The sequence below is a fragment of the Chelonoidis abingdonii genome, chromosome 2 (genome assembly GCF_003597395.2).
Source record: "Chelonoidis abingdonii isolate Lonesome George chromosome 2, CheloAbing_2.0, whole genome shotgun sequence".
In the NCBI taxonomy this organism is placed as follows: Eukaryota; Metazoa; Chordata; order Testudines; family Testudinidae; genus Chelonoidis; species Chelonoidis abingdonii.
The window spans coordinates 254,987,966-255,007,353 of NC_133770.1; the positions used below are offsets into that span (position 1 = coordinate 254,987,966).

At 44.2% G+C, this 19,388-nt stretch overlaps 1 protein-coding gene across 2 annotated transcripts in view; it reads right to left on the reverse strand.

Moving 5' to 3' along the window:
• NBN (nibrin) overlaps positions 1 to 19,388 on the reverse strand; it is a 64,743-nt gene that overhangs the window by 27,433 nt on the left and 17,922 nt on the right. For both annotated transcript variants that reach the window (XM_032795319.2, XM_032795321.2), the window contains exon 5: positions 12,769 to 12,872. In XM_032795319.2, coding sequence (XP_032651210.1) covers positions 12,769 to 12,872 — 104 coding nt within the window. The remainder of the gene's footprint in view (positions 1 to 12,768; positions 12,873 to 19,388) is intronic.

Below are 19,388 nucleotides of genomic sequence, written 5' to 3' on the forward strand. Positions count from 1 at the left end.
GGCAGATGTGATAATGACAAGGAAGGCATGGAGAGGTGAAGAAGTGAGCCTAACACCAGTGGTTCAAAAGGGGGCCCCATTAGGCATCGCAGCACCAGAGTGAGGTTCCATGATGGAGCTGGGGGCTCGTACTTCAGGGTAGAGGTGGCGGAGACCACTGAGGAAACCTTTGGTGGTAGCGTGGATGAAGATCAAGAACTTGTCTTCTTGGTGGTGGAATGCCGTGATTGCCACAAGGTATACGCTGACCCAACTCAATGAAAGACCTGATTTCTTTAATTCCAATATGTAATCCAATACCATAAGTAGAGGAAAGGTAGTTGCCATTGTTCGACTATTCTGACACCATGTATGAAATCTTTTCCATTTGTGAAGGTAGGTATAGTGTGTAGTAGATCTTCTGCTATTTAAAAGAAAGTCCCTTACTTCCTCTGATTAGGTCATTTCACTGTCTTGGAACAATGGAGTAGCCATGCCTTCAGGTGGAGTCTTGCTAGGTTTGGGTGGTAGACCTGCCTGCATCCTGAGACAGGAGATGAGGTAGAAGTGGAGTGCATGATGGGCACAAAGTGATCTTCAGGAGGTAAGGAAACCACGTGTCTGGACTATGTGGGAGCTATCAAGATGACTCTGGAGTTGTCGGTCCTTACCATGTATATGATCCTAGCTAGAAGGATTGGGGGAAAAGCATACAGTAGATGTGTATCCCATGTGCGGAGACAGGCATCACCAAGAGAACAAGTCCCAGTCCTGCTCTGGAGCAGAAATATGGGCTCTTGGAGTTTTGGTTTGTTGCAAAGAGGTCTTTAGTTAGGAACCCCCAGCATCTGAATATGTTCAGCAGTACCTTGGTGTTCATTTCCCTCTCACGGTCTTGTGAAAAGGTTCTTCTCAGCGCATCTGCTATGGTGTTTAGGCATTCTGGTAGGTAGGAGGCTGAGATGTCGATGTTATAGCAGATGCACCGATACATTGCATCGCTTCTGTGCATAGGAAGTGTGACCATGCCCTTCCCTGACACTTTATATAAAACATACAAATGTGGCTGTCCATTAGCACCTTTATGGCTTTGTCTCTAATCCTGGGTAGGAAGCGTGAGCATGCATTGCATACTACCAGCAGCTCAAGTAGATTTATGTGTAATGTTGCTTCCAATGGAGGCCAACACCCTTTGATCATATGACTGCACAAGTGTGCCCCCCAACCTAGCAGGGAGGCATCTGTTGCAAGTATCATCGAGGGAGAGTGGGGGCATGCAAAGGGAACTCCTGTACAGATATTGTGTGATTGAGGCCACCAATGCAGACAGTTTTTTACTTTGTTTGGCATTGTAAGAGGCTTGTGTGTGTGTGTGTGTAATATATACTGTCCTGAGCCAGCCTGGCAGGCATCAAGTGTAGTCTGGTGTGCTTGACAACAAATGTGTTTGCTGACATATGGCCTCATAGTCAGAGGCAGGTCCTGGCCAATGTCTATGTGATGGCTTGCATTATAGCAATTAGGTTGACCAGTGGAAAATCTGTGCCGGGTCAGACAGGCTATAGATTCCAGAGAGTCGAGGTAGACCTTGATGAACTTCAATCTCTGCCAGGTCTGAATGTTGACTTTTGTTGGTGTGACGTTATTGGCATGAACTGTGACCATATAGATCATTGTTGCAACCAAGGTCCTATAGTTGCACCAAATCATGTACAAAGGAGGTCAAGTAAGGTGCCTATGAAAAGGTTATGATTTGCTGGTTCTGATTACGCTATCTGTATGCTATCTGATTACAAGGGCAGGGGCACAGATTCCACCTAAAGTGGAGCACCCTTGTAGACACCCATCTCAAAGAACCTCAGTTACTACACATAATATTCTCTTTGTTTTGCTTTCCTGGCATGGGCCTTGAGATTGTGGCAGTGAGAGCACTTTTGTGGTATGTGTGTACTGCCAAGACAGTGGACACACTGTGAGTGCCCGTCAGACACCAGGATTGAGGACCGGCAATGTTTAAACCCAGGGAGCTGGGAATGCCCCTTAGATTAGTGTTTCTCCCAAGAGGGATGGTAACATACTATACTAAGGGATCTCCTAATAACTGAAACTTAAATTCCTAAGTTACGAGAAATGTTAAGAATAAACAGGGAAGAGGTAGGGTAGTAAACTAAACTACTAATTAACTAACTAGTACAGACGCTCCCTGACTTACTCAAGCATTCCTTTCTGGAACACCTTGCATAAGTCGAATTTTGCATAAGTTGGGAATGTATCTCTGACAATTATGCCCCCCTCCCCCCCAAAAAAAAGGCTTACGGAACTTTTTCCGTAAATGCAGATTTCCATAAGTCGGGTTTGCATAACCCGGGAAGCATCTGTATTCAAAATTAAGCTAGGCTTAAGATAAATCTCAAGGGTGCTGCCAAATGCTCCATGTCAAGCAGAGCCTGGTAGAGAAGGAACTGGGCGAGGGGGGCTTAGAAGTCACAAAACACTATGTAACTGTCAGAGTTGGCACGGGACAGCATGTGTGATGCAACCAGGCACCACTACTGAAAATCTCAGATTACAAGCGCAGTGGCACAGATTCACCTAAAGCGGATCACCCACAAGGACACTTCTCAAAGAACTACCTATTTCCCTTGTTCTGATTGGTGATAAAAGATGCTTCTCACACTAACACGTAGAACAGAAAAACAATTTTCTAATGGCCTAATGGATAAACCGGATTCAGAATATTTATTTTACAGAGTCGAGTGGCATATTAGTACAGATAGACACTGCCCCCAAAAATCTACAACTTAGGCCCTAATCCTGAAAACATTTTAGCTTGTGCTCAACTTTAAGCACAAGTGGTCCCATTGTCTTCAGTATGACTACTCATATGCTTACAGTTTAAGCACCAAAACATAGGTATTTGCAGCATCAGAGCCTCATTTCAGAGAATGACAGAACAAAGCACAGAGTAATCAATAAGTTATTTCACACATGCATGTACACAGCATGGTGAAGTAGATTTGGGCTTATATTCTACTCAAATGTCACTTCTTGAGAGCCCCATATTAGAAGAGAGAGTTTAGAATTGATATAAATCAGGAGTAGTAGGTTTGCAGAACATATTAGCCAAGTGTAGCATAGAACACAACTAACTGAACAGAGACAGAATTTAGTAGAGTAATGGACTTGGTGGGGGTATTATTCTGTTTTCCTGTCACTGGAATTTACAAAGGAAGTGAAGTGGGTGCCAAATTTTCATTTTCATCTTCAGGTAAGACACAAGTTGACGAATGAACTGGGATTTTTAATTACAGGTGAGTTTTGGGGTTTTCCCCTTCCCTTTTAGCCTGAATTACGCCTGGGGAATTCTGCACCACTGCACACATGCAGAATCCATGTTCCCTGAAGATTTCTTTACTTCCCCACAGAAAAATAACTGTCTAGCAGGGAAGCAAAGGGATGCTGCAAGGGTGATCACATGCCCCTCCTCAGCACTGCAAGGGTGTTGTTTGGCACCCACAGCAGCTGGTGAAGAAGAAAATCACTGCTTGGGGGGTGGGAGGACTATGCCCCGGCCGGTGGCTCCTACCTTCTACCAGGCTCAGTGGCTAGTCCCAGCTTAGCTGAGGAAGATGGGACTTGCTCTTCCCCGAAAGAAGCAGCCAAAGTCAGATCAGATCCACTCCCAGAAACCTCCACTGGATGCAGAAAGTTCTGCAGACACCCCCATACTTCCTGCCCCCATTGCTCCTCAGCCATAGGGGAAGGGGTCATTCTATGGGAGCTGCTCCCCCACCGACTCCCATTGCCTCTGGACCCCCACGTGACACCCTGGCACCCCAATATTCACCACTGTTATGTATAAAACATATCCTAATTACAAAGTATGCCTTGTTAGGTATCATTCTAAAAGTCTTGATCAGCTAGACAGTAATCTCCCACTGGATTGTATGTGCTATCATCATATGTGAAGTTATGAAGTTTGGCTATGTATGTGTTACTGAAACCTGTTGTGAGGTTGAAAACACCCACAAGTAGCCTTTCAGGTACAACAGTAAAAAGGCCAAACAATGTTAATGGCTTATTGCAGAAATGCACACAAGCACAAAGATTACACCAGGAACTGTGTAGAATAGAAACCTCTCAGAGATCGGTTTCAGGGTGGTAGCCATGTTAGTCTGCATCAGCAAAAACAACGAGGAGTCCTTGTGGCACCTTAGAGACTAAAACTGATGAAGTGGGTTCTAGCCCATGAAAGCTTATGCCCAAATAAATTTGTTAGTCTCGAAGATACTAAAAGGACTCCTTGTTCTCTCAGAGATAGCACCACACAATGGGAATGGTTCGACCCAGGTCACAGCAAAAGAGCTTTCCAGCAAGTCGGAAGAAAATATAAAAAGGGGAAATGACATCATGATGGGATCTCACTCTCCCTACAATGCCACACCTTAACACCTGAGGGGGAAGTGATGGTCCCAGGCTAAAAGTATTTCTAACCGGTGTATGACAACCTGGGAAACCCAAGCTGCTAAGTCAAGGCAGCTTGTGCCTTAAAAATCTGCTAGCCTGTTTCATATCCTACCTATCTAGTATGTTAAACTCAGTTTGCGGTTTTGTTAATTACTAGCTAACCTGCTTTGATCTGTTTGCTGTCACTTATAATCTCTTAAAAATCTATCCTTCTGTAGTTAATAAACTCATTTTATGTTCTAATCCAAACCAGAGTGCGTTTGACTAAGGTGTCTGGGGAAAATCTCAGCTTGGCTACCACAAGTGTGCACAGTCCTCTTCAAATTGAGGGAGTGGCAGATGGGGTGTTAAACCCATATATTGGCCAGATATGACCAGGGAAGGCCAGTACTGCTCTGGGTCCTAGGTTGGGAAGCCGGTGGTTAGAGAGCTTGCATGTGACTGCAGCTGGGTGTGTCCCTACCTGTGTGAATGTTGATGAAACTGTAAGCTTGGAGGGCTTTACAACTTGTTACAGCAGCACAGTGTGAGAGGGAGCCCAGGCTGGGGGGGTCAGAGGCTCAGTGGTACCCCAGTTCCAGGTGGCACCACCGGGGAACTCATCACACCCCATCCCCGCAGCCAGACCACTCCTCGCTGAGCTCCCCAAACTTGAATCCCCACCCCAACGACCCCCATCCCACTGCATCAGGACCACTCCAATGAGCCCCCTTCACCTGAGCCCCCATGCCACAGAGCCCGAACCAACTGCACCTGGACCCCCCAATCCAGCATGCCCCACTCCCCCAGCACCCAGACCCTCCCCACTGATTTCCCCTCAGACCTCCGCTGCTGAGCCCCAACCAACTTCACCTGGACCCCACTGCTGCTGCATACAGATCCCCCATACACCCAGACCCCTGACTGAGCCACCCACACCCAGATTGCCCCATACAGAACCCTCTCACTCCCACCTGAGTCCCTCTACATTTGGTTCCTGCCAGGCTGAGCCTGCCTGCCCACACCTGGTACAGAGGGGCAGTGCCCCGGGGTGTTTCTGGGACAGACTCAGCCTTTGCACTGTGTCAGGGTAGATTTAGTCTCAATACCAAATCCATGTCCCTGGTGGTGGAGGGGGAAATGACTCCAAGGTGCTTACCCAGAGCCTCCACATTTGTTGACAAATAAAGTTTGTAGAATTTTAAAATATTGTGCACAGAATTTTTAATTTTTTAGAGTAGAATTCCCTCAGGAGTACCTGATGTAATTTCAGTCATGCTGGCTTTCTGATAGACTCAAGCTTCTGAACATTATGATTTTTCCTAATGATCAGTGGAAAAGTGTTTCTCCCACAGGGTCTTTGGCACTGCCTAAGAATATTAGTTAAAATATACAGCCAAATCCCCCTCCTCCACCTTTTTTGAGGTGTAGGAAGGAAGCAGATATGATATTTGTGAAAATTAAAGAGTTTTTGGAGATTTAACACAAGCAGTTGCTAAGTAAGTTTATAATAGCTCCCTGAAAATTACATCTTAAGGATCATCCATTCTGAGATACTGTAATTATTTTAAATATAGAACTGGTTATTATATGAGCTGTCTCATCCTGCTTGATGCATAGGTATCTCTTTGAAAGTTAAATGATACACTGCAGTGTCAATCATGTTTAGTGAAGTTCAATTCCACTGGGGGGCTTTAACAGTTAACAAAAATGTTAGGAAGAGAAAATATCCGTCAAATTCTATTTTAGGGAGCACTCAACGTTCAATTATATTGTCACCTTTTACCACATCTGTACTTAGACTGGACATTATGCACTCTGATTTTCAGAAGCATATGCACTGGCAACACACATTAACAGTAGCTTTACAGCTAGACAATGGAGTACCATTAACATACACTAATCACAGCTGACACTATCAATGGACTTACTCTCACGTAGTAATCAAGGGCTTAGCTACACCTGTGACTTAGAGTGCATTAAAGCATCCCCGGGCACCCTAACTCATGACACGTCCACACTGGCAAGGGACGTAGAGTGCCCGGACTCCACGGCTAGAGTGCTCCTGGTAATCCACCTCAACAAGAAGCATAAAGCTTGCTGCACCCTGACTGGAGCACCATGGTGCCAGTGTGGACACCTGGGCTGTTAATGCACTCTGATGGGCCTCCAGAAGTGTCCCACGATGCCTGTTCTAGCCACTCTGGTCATCACTTTGAACTCTACTGCCCTGCCCTCAGGTGACCAACTGTCAGACCTGTCCTTTAAATTCTCTGGGAATTTTGAAAATCCCCTTCCTGTTTGTTCAGCAAGGCGTGGAGTGCTCTCCACAAATCTTTCCATGCCTCCACACGCCAGGTGATCCTCGGTATGGAGCAATGGTGAGGTGCTGGACCTCATCAGTGTTTGGAGGGAGGAAGCTGTCCAGTCCCAGCTGCGCTCCAGCCATAGGAATTACAATACCTTTGGGCAGATACAAAGGGACACGATGCAAAGGGGCCATGACCGGATGCACTGCAGTGCAGGGTCAAAGTGAAGGAGCTGCAGAATGCCTATGACAAAGCCCGCGAGGCAAACAGCCACTCCGGTGCTGCCCCCACGACCTGCTGTTTGTACAAAGAGCTGAATGCAATACCTGGGGGCAACCCAACCGCCACTCCAAAGACCACCATGGACAGTGCAGAGCCCAGTTCAACAAGGCAGGAGGAGGAGGAGGAGGAAGAGGAAAGTAGGAACGAGGGTGCTGAGGAGGAGGGAGACAGCCCTGCATCCCTAGATCCATGCAGCCAGGAGCTCTTTTCAAGCCAGGACGAAGGGAGCCAGTCACAGTGGATGGTGCTTGTTCTTCCCCAAACACCAGAGGAGGTGCCCGGTAATCAGCTTTTATTTGGGAAGGAAGTTGTTTGGTGCAGGCTCTTGCGGCGAGGAAGGTTAGGGCGGCAAGCATGCCTAGATGCGGAATAGGGCGTTGATGTGCTCTCTCACATTGCGGTAATCAGCCTCACTGATCTCTTCAAAGGTCTCATGCAGAAGCTGGGCAATCCGCTTGTGCAGGCTCCTTGGTAGAGCTAATGTGCTCCTTGTCCCAGTATGGTTAACATGTCAGCGCCACTGTGCTGTGACGGGTGGGGGGACCATTGCTGCACACAGACAAGCTGCATATGGCGCAGGGTGGAAGTCGCATTGTAGTAGAAGACCCTCCCCTCGTTTCCCAGGTCACCCGCAGCAGCAAGGTATCTTCCAAGACGAACTCATTCTGTGGAAAATGTGGGGACAGTGTTCAGTACAGGGGTCCCCTGCAGCTGTTGGCTCTCCCCAAGGCACAGAAACCCAGAGGACAGTACGGTCCTGAAACAATCAGTCCCCCTTGCCCCTGTGCTTACTCACCATTTTGGGGCTCCTGGGGGTTATGTGCACTTGCTTTGGGTCAGGCAATTTTTGCTATTGTGTAGACTGTGCTTGTCTTTTAGTACGGACGAATCATTGCTCTGCCTGGTGTGAACAATGCTGCCTCTGTTAAGTGTTGCATTTTGGCTTTACAGACGCAAACTTGAGATCCCATGCATCCTTGTTATCAACAGCCAAAAGACTCCAAAGAATCAGGAAGCGGCCACGTAGAAGCAAAGAGGACATGCTGCATGAAGTAATGCAGCAATCCCTTAATGAAAATCAAAAAGCACAGGAGTGGCAGAAGAATGAAAGGAGGGTCTTCCAGCAGAATCCAGATCACCGGCACCAAAGCACAGAGCTGCTGCTAAGCATCATGGAGCACCAAGCAGACTCGATTCAGGCGCTTGTAGCAATGCAGGTAAAGCACTTCCCCCCTCCGACTGTCTGTCCTCATCAACTCCCCTCCGGCTGTGTGTCCCCATACACCCCCCACAGCCCTTGTCCCAAAACTCTTTCCCTTATGTCCCCATATCACCTCCAACCGACTTCCCCCAACATTCGGGTTCTTATTGCCACCAGCTGCCTCTGACACCTGTAGCTTCACCACTCAATCCTGCAAACTATGACCCATACCCACCGCACTGAACCCCCATCACCATGCATTTCAGCCAGCTTGAAGTGCAGCACTCATCCAAGTACTAGCCAAATAGGACATATGCAAACCTGTGATTCTCCCATTCCCCTCCCCACCCCCTTGCCCTTTCTGTTTCCCAAGCAGTTGTTTTTCTTTTCAATAAATGAATTTTTTTGGTTTTGAAAACATTCTTTATTATTGCATTAAATAAAAGATATCTTAGCCCAGGAAAGAAACAGGCATTGCAAGTCAGAGTATCATATGTAGCAAACACAGATTCTTACTAACATTGGAACCACTGCACTTCACGCCTGTGCACGGCACCACTGGAGGCTTTCAGCCTCAAATTGCTCCGTCAAAGCATCCCTAATTCTTGCAATGCTGCGCTGAACCCCTCTAATAGCCCTGCTCTCTTTCTGTTCAAATTCACACTCCAGGTCCAGGCCTGAGTGAATCTTTCACCCTTCCCTTCACAAATGTTATGGAGGGCACAGCACGCGATATAACCGTGGGGATGTTGTCATCGGCCAGGCCCAGATTCCCATACACAGTTATTCTGCACCGACTCAGCCTGCTGTTGAACCACTCCTTGCTGCTGTCATGGCTCCCTCTGTAGGGTTTCATAAGCCATGGCATTAAAGGGCAAGCAGGGTCTCCAAGGATCACAATGGGCATTTTGACTTCCCCTATGGTGATCTTCTGGTCTGGGAAGAAAGTCCTGGCTTGCAGCTTCCTGAACAGGCCTGTGTTCTGAAAGAAGTATGCATCAAGCACCTTTCCAGACCAGCCTGTATTAATGTCAATAAAACACCCACAGTGATCCACAAGCACCTGGAGAACCATAGAGAAATACCTCTTCTGATTCATGTACTTGGAGGCTAATGGGCTGGTGCCAGAATTAGAATATGCATCCCATCTATCGTCCCTCCACAGTTAGGGAAACTCATTTGTGCAAAGCAAGCCACAATGTCATGCACCTTACACAGAGCCACAGTTCTTCTGAGCAGGATGCGATTAATGGCCCTGCAAACTTGCATTAACACAATTTCAGTCAACTTTCCCACGCCAAACCGGTTAGCAACCGATCGGTAGCTGTCTGGAGTTGCCAGCTTCCAGACTGCAATAGTCGTGCTTCTCCACCATCAGGGCAGCTCTCAATCTTGTGTCCCTGCGCCGCAGCGTGAGGGCAAGCTCAGCACATACTCCCAAGAAAGTGTTTTTTCTCATGCGAAAGTTCTGCAGCCACTGCTCGTCATCCCAGACTTGCATGATGAGGTGATCCCACCAGTCAGTGCTTGTTTCCCAAGTCCAAAAGTGGAGTTCCACTGTGGTGAGGATGTCTGTGAATGCTACAAGCTATCTCATGTCGCAAGCGTAATGCGAGTCGACATCAACGTCGGACCCCGCACTGTCAATTTGTAGCTTAAGGAGTAACTCGACTGCCATTCGTGACATGCTGGCAAGACCCATCAGCATATTCCTCAGCATTTGGGGATCCATTCCCAGAGACCAAAAGAGAAGACAGAGTACATAGTACAAAAACACTGAAAGATGGTGCCAAATGTAGACGGATGCACAGGGATTGCTGGGATGTGAAACAATGCATCATGGGGCTTTGGGACAGGACCCAGAATGCCCCGCACCCCCTTATCACAAGCTACAGTGTCAGAATGGGAAGAAGTGCTCTGGGGGATAGCTACCCATAATGCACCACTTCCAATGCTGCTGCAAGTGCTGCAAATGCGGCCACACCAGTGCGCTTGCAGCTGACAGTGTGAACACACTGAAGCGCTTTTCCTGCTGTGATCTCCAAAGGCTGGTTTAACTCACAGTGCTCTAAATCTGCAAATGCAGCCATGGCTTGAGTGATCTTGGACACCACCAGATCTCCTAGAAATTCTGTGGCATGCAGGCCTGTCACCACTGTTTTTAAAAAGAAGAAAAGTTCTGCTCTAGGTCAGGGTACTACAGCATCTTGGTCATAATTTAGCTCTCTTAAGCTTTCTCAGCTATTCAGCTGTAGGCGTGAGAAGGAAAAATTCGCAGGTATCAAGTATCTTTGTTTTTAAATCTTTTGTAACTTAAAAGGAAATGAATTAATTATTCTGAATAATGACCTGGCTTGATGTGCCATTAAATTTTAAAAAGATAGCGATGGCCAGTAACTACTGTGATAAATTCTTCTCTGGCCACCAGTCCAGAACTAATACTTTGAAAAGTTTACTGCTCCAGAAATACTTGTATTACTCTGACAGAGTATTCTTAGCAATTTTCAACACATACAGTTCTTACACACAAACTGCAAGTTCACATAAGCTTACTGTAATCCTTCTTCAATGATGCTATACGCCACTGAGACTTGTTTGATTTAACAGCAATTTTTATTTAAAACATTAATGATTAGCTTCAGACATATTAAGATAAAAATTAAATCTCTCTTCCTGGCTTTCCAGCAGCCCTTCAACATCTAAAACAGTCTCCATTCATTTTAGACAACCAAAGAAAACCCCCAACCCCTCCCCTCCCCGCCCTCCCAGTGATGGTATCTTGGGTCCACTACTCACAAATTTAAAAGAATATACGAGGGAAAAACAGGATGGCTTAACTATAGAAAATGAAAGATGGCTTCTCAAGGATCTTCTTCCAATAAGTATGTTAGAACTCAGCATACCTTATTTTTCTTATATCATAAATCCTAACCACTTCCATGTATTGTTTTGATTTTATTTTATATTGTCTTTAATTTCAGAGCATATCAAAGGTAACTAACACTCCTTCCACTTATAATGTTTAATGTCACAGACTATTAATGTGGCAAACATCTTAGTTAAAAAATTATTAATAGAAGAATAGCACGTATAGTTACACTATCTAGCATAAAATTACAAGATCTATCCATCTTCATGATTCAGAGTTATTGCCCATTCACTTTAAGATTAAGCTAAACAAGGAAAAAGTTTATAAGAGCATTCATATATGGAACTGTTCTAGAATAACCACAGCACTTTAAATTCATACCGTACTTTAATCCAGAAAAATTTGTGTAAATAAGCTGTGAAGCATTTGATATTAGCCGAGGGGAGAGGTAGGAGAGCAGACTAAAATGGACAATTAGTCTTTTCTAGTCTGACACTGTCTGTTCTTAAATTTCTAACAATGTGAAATATACAAGACCAAATGACAATCTTAGATGCACAGGCATGAACTAAGTGCAATTTGCATTGTCTATTCATGTGATACAGCCACAGTACACACCCTGTTTATCTTGTAAAATGAGTTACTCCACAGGCACATCATCTGGTTACGCAAGATAAAAAGTGATTCTTCCACATAAGATCATGACCTAGCCCTCGTTATCTAGTGGCATATTAATCTTATTTTAACTTCAGACAAAAGCACAAAAATTTGATATTAATGGCAGCTGAACATATTTGGGTTATTTCTGTTGATGATCAAAGCTTAAAATGAACCGAATCTTACGAATTGAAAAAATAGTGGAAGAATAAGTTTTCATATTGAGATAAGCTTTATATAATTATTTTAAAACAAGAAAATTAGATTTTTAATGTATCTATTCCCAAAAGAGTATACTTGCTGCTTTGACTATATTACCATAGAGATCTCTATGGCAACCTCTGAAAATGAAGCTTAGGTAGAGCTAGTAGCATCTCTAAGCATCTAATGAACACCAAGAACTCACATTTATACATTAAGTTTTTTAACTCCTCAGGGATCAAGGCAAGAAAATTACCAGAATGTAAAATGTTTCAAATTAAGCAGTTTGCTGCAACTCAAATTATTGCAATCACAACTTTTTCGGTGCTACATTTACTTCTTTCCACTTTGTACAGGGCAAGAAGGTGAATTATACAAAAGAAATACTGAATTGATCACAGCATCTTTACGTTAGTTGGAATTAGGACTTTTAAGAAAAAAACGTAAAAACCTCTCTATACTCTGGAAGACATAAGTAGAACAATGCTATTATAAGTTAGTTTAGCTCTTTTATCGGGTAATTATATGCCATATAAATACATCTGTTACAACAAGTAGATGCCAGAATATTGTATAGTGCTGAATAATACAGACTATTCCAAATGCAATAAGACATGGCAGTTGCATCTAAACAGGACAAGCTTACGGGGCTTCTCGTTTTAGGAGTAAATAAAGTATTTATATGTAATATAATGTTATAACTTCAGAAAATAGGGGCTAAAATGTGAAAAGATTATTAATCTAGCACTCAAGTAATGTAAATATTAAATTAAATATAAGCCCTGTTAAATGCAACTTTGTGGTTCTGAAAACATGCCATTTACCTTTCCAGTTTTGGCAACTGCTGCTTGGATTGAATGGCTCTGATACATTCCACAAAGTACTCTGGCTTTATAATTGGTCGATTGCAAATCAAAGCACATATAGTCTGAAAAGAAGGAAAGATTCATTACCATACTTAACAATTCAAGCAGCATATGCTGTCATCTAAAAAATAGTATTGAAATCTAATATTTATGTAAGGTCTCAAATGTGGAAAGTGTGTTACCTAAGTCCATGATCATTCTACTCAGGCTAACGTAAACAAACAAAATACCAAATAGTTTTGTTCTTACACCCACCACTTATTCTTTATAATTGGAATTATGTTGACAAAAGCCATTAAACATAATAACCCTTTTTATTACTAACCTGCTGGCGAGCAATCTTTAAAAAAAAATTAGAAAAAGGAACATCAGTGATGCTATACAAACAGTCTTATTTCACCACAAGAGCCATACATGCAAATTTACAAAATTGAATATTTAGATATCAAATGGCAAGTAAAATGACTGCTAACATCTCCTTTCCATGTAGTTCTTTGTAGTTTCTAAGGCCTTGTCTACATTACACAGTTTTGTCAACATAAGTCATGTTTCACTGAGAAAGCAGCAGAGGTGTAAACACAACAATGCTCCTCGTACCGATTTAACTCTCCTGTTATGCCGATATAATAAAACCACCTCAACAAGCAGCATAGAGCTTTTTGCAACAAAGTTAGAGCCAGACAGTGTCAGTGCAGACACTGCACTTGCTTATGTCATTCTAAGTGGCCTGCAGGAGGTGTCCCACAATGCCAATCATGATCACTCTGGTAAGCAGTTTCTACTCTGCTGCCCTGCAGCCAGGTACACAGGCATACACCCCGTCGCCTTTAAAACTCAGAGTATTTGAAATTCCACTTCCTGTTTGCTTAGCACCAACAGATCACATTGTATCTTTCCAGCTGACGACAATGGCCTTCTGCAGCAAATGCGCTCCCACCTGGAGTATACCAAAGTTGCTGGATCCGTTGGGAGAGAAGGCTGTGCAGTCACAGCTCCAAACCAGCTGTAGTAACTTTGATACCTACAAGCAGATTGCTCGTGGCATGGATGAGATAAAAGGGACACACAGCAGTGCCATGCTAAAATCAAGGAGCTGAGGCAGGCGTACCAGAAGATAAGGGAAGCAGAAAAGGCAAGGTTGCGGCGCCGAAAACATGCTATTTCTAGAAGGAGCTGCTTGCCACCCTTGGCAGGAACTCCTCCTCTATCTCCAAGAGCCCCATGGATACTTTGGGGGGAATGGAGGCAGTGGCCAGCTGAGTCAACCCCAAGGACAAAGTAGTGGATGAGGAGGTTAGACAGGCAACAGGCTCATCTGTTGGCATGGTGAGCCAATAACTCTTTTTGGCTCCAGAAGGGCATAGCCTGTCCCAGCAGTGGCATGCCTGAACTGGTAAGTACTCTTTGTTTTTTGATAGTGCACAGTCACATGAGGTAGAGATGTCCTTTATTTTGTTACATGGTGCACATGGAAGAAGGGATCGAAATTAACAACACTAGATACTCTTTGCATCTGCTTCGCATTCTCTTGTGCGGCTATGCAGTGGGGCTCTGCAGAAAAGTTGGTTAATGCACACTGAGATCTCCCAGAAATCCTCCGTAGAGATCTCTAGGAAACTTTCCTACAGATACTCTCCAATCCTCTGCCAATGGTTCCTTGACAGAGCTGCTTTATTTGTTCCCATGTTATAGGAAACTTTGCTGCACCAATCTGCAATTACTTCTGGAGTAAGCAAAGCAGCACAAAGGCAAGCAGCATACGGACCTAGTTTGAAGCCACATGCATGCAGGAGATGCACCCTTGTATCTTCGGTTACCCTCAATAGTGTGATTTCAGTTTTGATTACCCTTGCCTGTAGAAAACGTTGTCAGTATTCATAATATTGCCTTAGGCACTTGTACTGATCCCCTTCTGAAACCACCCAGACCTCTCGTCCCATTTTGCACCCCCCACTCCGGGCCGAACGCCCCATGTTTAATGCTTGGCTGTGCTGCATGCCTGCCAAGGGAAAGTGAGAAAGGTATATGTAACATTTATAATTTAAGACCCTGAGTGCACACACAATAATGACTGTGTATTGTTTCTTTTGCTTCTGCAGATCTGCCCTTGAGGGCCAGCTTCTACACACGAGCAGAGTGCCTCAAGCAGATAAGAAGGCAAACAAGGAGGAGAAAGGAGGACATGTTTGTGTAGTGCTGCAATCATCAGATCAGGCAGATAGCAAGAACACAGCTAGGAGAGAGATAAATGAAAAACTAGAAATGGATAGCCAAAAAGGAGAGGGACAGGAGCAGGTAATAGAGGGTCAGGAGCGATGATAAAGCTCATGGATAGGGCCAAACCAAATTCATGTAAATTTCGATCAATTTCATGGCCAGTTTTACCAAATATTTGTTTCTGTTTGGTTAGAAATTTGTACAATGAAAATAGAAGAATAACTTTATTTTCCACAATTGGGGAAGTTTTGAAAAATTGAGACTGGGAAATAAAAACCAAACCAAACAAAAACCAGATTTCCAGGATCTGTATGGCGTGGTTATCATTCATTCTAGCGCACTTACTGGCTAGAAGGACAAAAAACAGTGGAAAAATGAATATTTGAAATTTTAAATTTAAATATTTGAAATAAAATATTTCATTCAAAATTGAAAAACAATTGTTTCACTCCAAACTTTGCAAATTTAGAAACAATTTAAACTGGAAAAACAATACAGTGAATATTTAACCAGCTCTGATAAGTAGCCTACGCAACTGACTGTAATCACGGGTTATCAAGGCCAAGGACTTGTTGAGTTTCAAAAAAAGAATTACACTACAAAGTTAGGTTGATGTAAGCTGCTTTGCATTGACCTAGCTGTGCATGTGTCTACATTTAAATTTGTCTCCCATCAATGTACTTACCCTGTTGTGATCCAATAAAACCACCTTCCCAAATGGCAGAGAGCCATGGTTGATGTTCTGAGGTTGACGGAGTGTGAGTGTAGACACTGAATTACTTATGTCAACTCTAACAGTCCTCCAGCAACTGTCCCATGATTCCCAGCACTGACTGCTCTGGCCACAATTGTGAATGTCATTGCGCAGGGGGATGACAACTGGATCCCTTCCCTCATTTAAAACCTGACAAATTTTTTAAATGCCTTTTCAAGTACACTCAGCAGCTCTGTTGTATGCAGCTGCCCAACCAACCACGACAGCTACATGCTCCAGACATGCTCTGGCCTGTAGCAGACAGGAGATATTGGATCAGTGGGGAGAAGAGGCTATGCAGGCACAGTCACGGGCCAGCCACAGAAATGTGTACATCTATGAGCAGATTGCATGGGGATGCAGGAGAAGGGATACAACAAGAATCATTAGCACTGCTGCAAAGTGAAGGAACACTGACAGGTATAGAAGACAGCCAGGAAACCCAATGGTCAATTCAATGCCAAGCCACAGACCTGCCACTTTGACAAAGAACTGCATGCCATATTTGGTGGAGTCTCCACCACCATGGATACTTCCGAAGAGCCTGAGCCACAGACCCCAGTGCAAACAGCAAGGATGAGAATAGGGGTCATTTGACCAGGGGGTCCAGCTATGCTGCAAGCCAGGACCTGTTTGAGACTCCACTGGAAAGCCAATCCTGGCAGCCAATCATGGGAAAACCTGATGCAGGAGAACTTTTTCATTATTTTACTCATACTAGAAGTAATAGTACAATGAAGAGGCAGCATTATCATCTGCTTTTCATTTCCCAGTAGAGTTAGATGAGGAGCAGTTTATTTATGTACACAGGGATGTCCTTTGAATCCTCCTGAGAAAATTGGCTGAAATGTTTGTGGAGGTACTCTGCAATCCTCCCCCCAAGGTTTCTAGTGATGGCGGCCTTATTTCTTCCTACGCAGCAAGACACCTCCCTAAGCCAGTCAGCAATTACTGCAATGGTGCCTGCCAAAGTTAACAAGCTAGAAGCATACAGACCTGGGCAGGTTCAGGATGCCAGCAGCAGCTGTGATCTCTCTGCCTTTGTTACCCTCAGGATAAGAGTTAAAAATCACCACTACTTGCAGGAAATGGCACCAGCATTCAGTACCATAGCCTTATACTCAATTTCATGGAACTGAGAAATGCCTTCCTCATTTTCCTCATCCCTTGAAGGCCATCCTCACTCTGGGTAGTGTTGTGAGCGGTACTGCACAAAAGCTCTCTGAAGCAGAGGTGTCAACAAGCATGTAAAACTTTAGAAGAGCAAAGGAAAGGAGTTCTGAACATTAATTTTTGCTATTCATTGTCACTATACTAACAATGGTACCTCTGTTTTATCTGTAGCTGCTGCTGTTATGGCTATTAAGAGTTCCCCTTCCACACCTGTGAAACGCCTGAGCCAGACAAGGAGAAAAAAATAGGAGGACTCCAGATAACATGTTCAGCGAGATCCTGCATGGCAGTACTGCACTGGGCTGGAGGGCGAGTATTTCAAACTGGAGAAGGAAAGAGCAGACAAGAAACAGACTCAGGAGGCCCACAAGGAAAAGCAGAGAGAGATGCATCAGGACATAATGGGGCTTCACTTTCAGGACATAAATATGCTGCAGATGTTTGTGGGTCTAGAGCTTCAACAATCAAAGACTCGCCTCCCTTTTCAGTCCATGGAGAACTCCAGTACAGCAACTCCGTATATCCACCTCAACATTCTGTATGGCAGCAGCGGCTACCACTACCACTCCAGACCAGGGGACTGTAAGTACAACCACAGCTTCACATACACTGACCTGTGAGAGCCACAGTTTCTGTATGTATAACTAAAATGGACATAAATGTTCCTTCCCCTTGTTAAGATCTGTTCCATTATTTTATGAAGTTTTTAACGTATTTGTTTTTTAAAATTGCAGTTTCTATGCGCTGGTTCTGTTACTCAAAAATCTATTCCTCAAGAAATAATTCATTTTTATTAATTCATAATATATGCTGTGGAATGTCTAGGGGTACTAAAAGTACCCACTTACTTGTTCCTGTATAGTGTGACAGAACTCAGTGTAATAAACACAGAAACACAGTGTAATAGTTATAAATGTAGCTGAATCTTTGTCTTGTTGCTGTTGAGGTGGCTGGTACATTGCTTCATGAGCCACGGGAGCAAGGAGTAGGCTGAGTCCTCCAGGATCCCCACTCATCAACATCACCAACGGTAATCCGCCAGCTGTAAAAGAAAGTCCCTGCTTGCAGTTTTCTGAACAGTCCTGTGTTCTTAGGAGACAAGCATCATGCCCTTCCTTTACCATCCGAGACTGATGTCAGTGAAGCGCCCCCAGTAATCCACCAATGCTTGCATAACCATGGAAAAAGTAGCCCTTTCTGTTGAAATACTCTGGGACAAGGCAGGCTGATGCCAAAATAGGGATATTCATACTAACTATCACTCCATTGCAGTTTGGGAATTCCACTGCTGAAAATCCATCCACTATGTCGCGCATGTTGCCAAGAGTCTCGGTCCTGCATAATAGGAGACAATTAATGGCTCTGCACACTTGTCCGACAATAGCCCAGTGGATTTTCCAACTCCAAAATGCTACCAGTGAGTGGGAAATCAATCTGGTGTTGTGAGTTTCCACAGTGCAGTCACCACTCATTTCCTCACAGTCAGTGCACTTGTCATTCTGGTGTCTATGAGCTGGAGGGTTGGGGTAAGGTTGGCATACAAATCCAGGAATGAGGCTTTGTACATCCAAAAGTTCTGCAGTCATTGCTCTCGTCCCAAACCTGCATTATGAGGCAATCCCACCAGTCAGTGCTCATTTTTCAGGCCCAGAGTGGTGCTTCACCATTTGCAGCTGCTCTGTTAATGCTACCAATAACCCTCAATTGGTTCTCGCTATTTCCCACAGTAATCTGTCCTCCATGAAATCATCATGTTCCCCACTAATGCAGTTCTTCTTGAAGCTCTGCAAATACAACAGCAGAAGACTGTGCATCCTGTGTTTGCAACACTCATGACAACTGTGCAGAGCAGTGCATCTTCTGTCAGAGAAAGAGAGCGAGAAGGGATGCACGGGTTTGCAGGATTTTTAAAGGCTCAAAAATTATGGTATATGGATGACATTATTTAATGAGACAGTTGCATGCTGAGAACTTCACCCTTTGTTTGCAGTCACCCCCGCACAACTCGTTTCTGCCCCATCATGCATTGCCAAAACATGCCAAAAGACAGTGTGCTGGACAGTGGCAGGTTGCACCCCTGGATACATAAGCATGATGCACCGCACTATGCATCAACACAAACACTCCTTATGAGTACACACAGTACAGACATAAAGAGCCAAATATGCACACATATGAGCCTATACAATATGCAGTAGCTTTATGTCGAAGTAACTTGAGTCAGCCAAACTTTGTAGCATAGACATGGTCTTATCCATATAAATGTCTAATGAAAGCATCCAGAGTGACATTACATAGGATTTTCATACAAACTAGAAAAGACCTCAATTCTCATGTTTAAGGGTAGAAACTAACCTCTAACTACAAGTTAGGAGGAAACTCCCACCTCCCCCAAGGCCATATTATTCCATAATCACTCGCTACAGGGTGTCTT